Consider the following 1306-nt stretch of genomic DNA (forward strand, 5'->3'; position numbering starts at 1 on the left):
TACCAGCGCTCGTATCTGTTCAAGATTGTCTTCTATTCCTCGATGGTTCACTATGTATCCCAGAAACTTCCCTGTGGTTACTCTGAATGCGCACTTCTCTGGATTGAGCTTTAAGTTGTGTGTTCGCAGTACTCTAAATGTCTCCCTAAGGCCTTCTAGGTGCTCTTCCTCCAATATACTCTTCTCCACCATGTCATCTATATATATTTCGATTCCCTTCCGGAGCTTGCTCTCGAACATTTTCTCTCCCAATCTCTGAAAAGTGGCCCCAGCATTCTTCAATCCAAACGGCATCCTGGTAAAACAATATGTACCCCCTTCCACTATGAATGTCGTCTTCTCCTGATCCGGCCCATACATCGCGACCTAGTTATACCCCATCGACGCATCCATGAATGAGAATATTTTAAACACCGCCGTTCGATCCACTATCTCGTCCACTCGCGACATGGGATAGCAGTCTTTGGGGCACTCTGAGTTGACATCTGTGAAATTGACACACATACGCACCTTGCCATTCTTTTTTGGTACCGCGGCTATGTTAGACAACCAATCCGTGAACTCCACTTCCCGTATTATTCCTGCTTCTTTCAGCCTTGCTACCTCCTCGCGGATCCCCTCTGCATACTTTGGTCTCACACCTCGCAATCTTTGTCTTACTAGCTTCGCATCTTCCCACATGTGCAAATGATGACATGCAAAATCTGGATCCAATCCTGTGACATCCATCCTCTATGGTCCAAGCAAAGACTTCCTTGTTGTCAGAAAAGAACTGTACCAATTTGTTTTTCCACTCCTTGGGTAAACTGGTCCCTACTGAAGTAAACTTCTCTTCTTCCCCTACCCCCAAATTCACTATCTCGATCTCATCAAGAGTTTTCGGAGCTTCCGTCGCCTCCGCCTCCACCTCCACAGAGGCACACTGTAATTGCTATGTCTGCCTCTTCCTAGGATTCGATGTCTCTCCCTCATCCCCTCGGATCAATCTCTTCACTGTCCCTTGATGACTATTCCTTGCCATCACTTGATCACCGCGAACCTCGTATATCCCCGTCGGTGTGGGAAATCGGATCACCTGGTAGTAATTGGATGGTATTGCTTTCATCTCATGAATCCACCGCCTCCCTAAGATGGCATTGTACTATGAATTGGCGTCCACCACTTTGAATCAAGAAAACACCGTCACTGGTCCCGTTGTCACCGAGAGTAAGAGTTCTCCCAAAGGCTCAGTCATGCTTTCATTGAATCCGTACAAATTGGTATGTGATGGTCTCAACTGCTTTTTGTCGATCTTCATCTCCTCCAT

General features: G+C 46.7%; 1 protein-coding gene across 1 annotated transcript; it reads right to left on the reverse strand.

Moving 5' to 3' along the window:
- Window positions 1-366: 366 nt before the first annotated feature.
- Window positions 367-729, reverse strand: LOC147481972 (uncharacterized). The gene has a single exon (XM_086579144.1). The coding sequence runs from the start codon at window positions 727-729 to the stop codon at window positions 367-369; it is 363 nt and encodes a 120-aa protein (XP_086435270.1).
- Window positions 730-1306: the final 577 nt, after the last annotated feature.

Source organism: Coptis chinensis, chromosome 8 (assembly GCF_015680905.1).
Source record: "Coptis chinensis isolate HL-2020 chromosome 8, ASM1568090v1, whole genome shotgun sequence".
Taxonomy (NCBI): Eukaryota; Viridiplantae; Streptophyta; class Magnoliopsida; order Ranunculales; family Ranunculaceae; genus Coptis; species Coptis chinensis.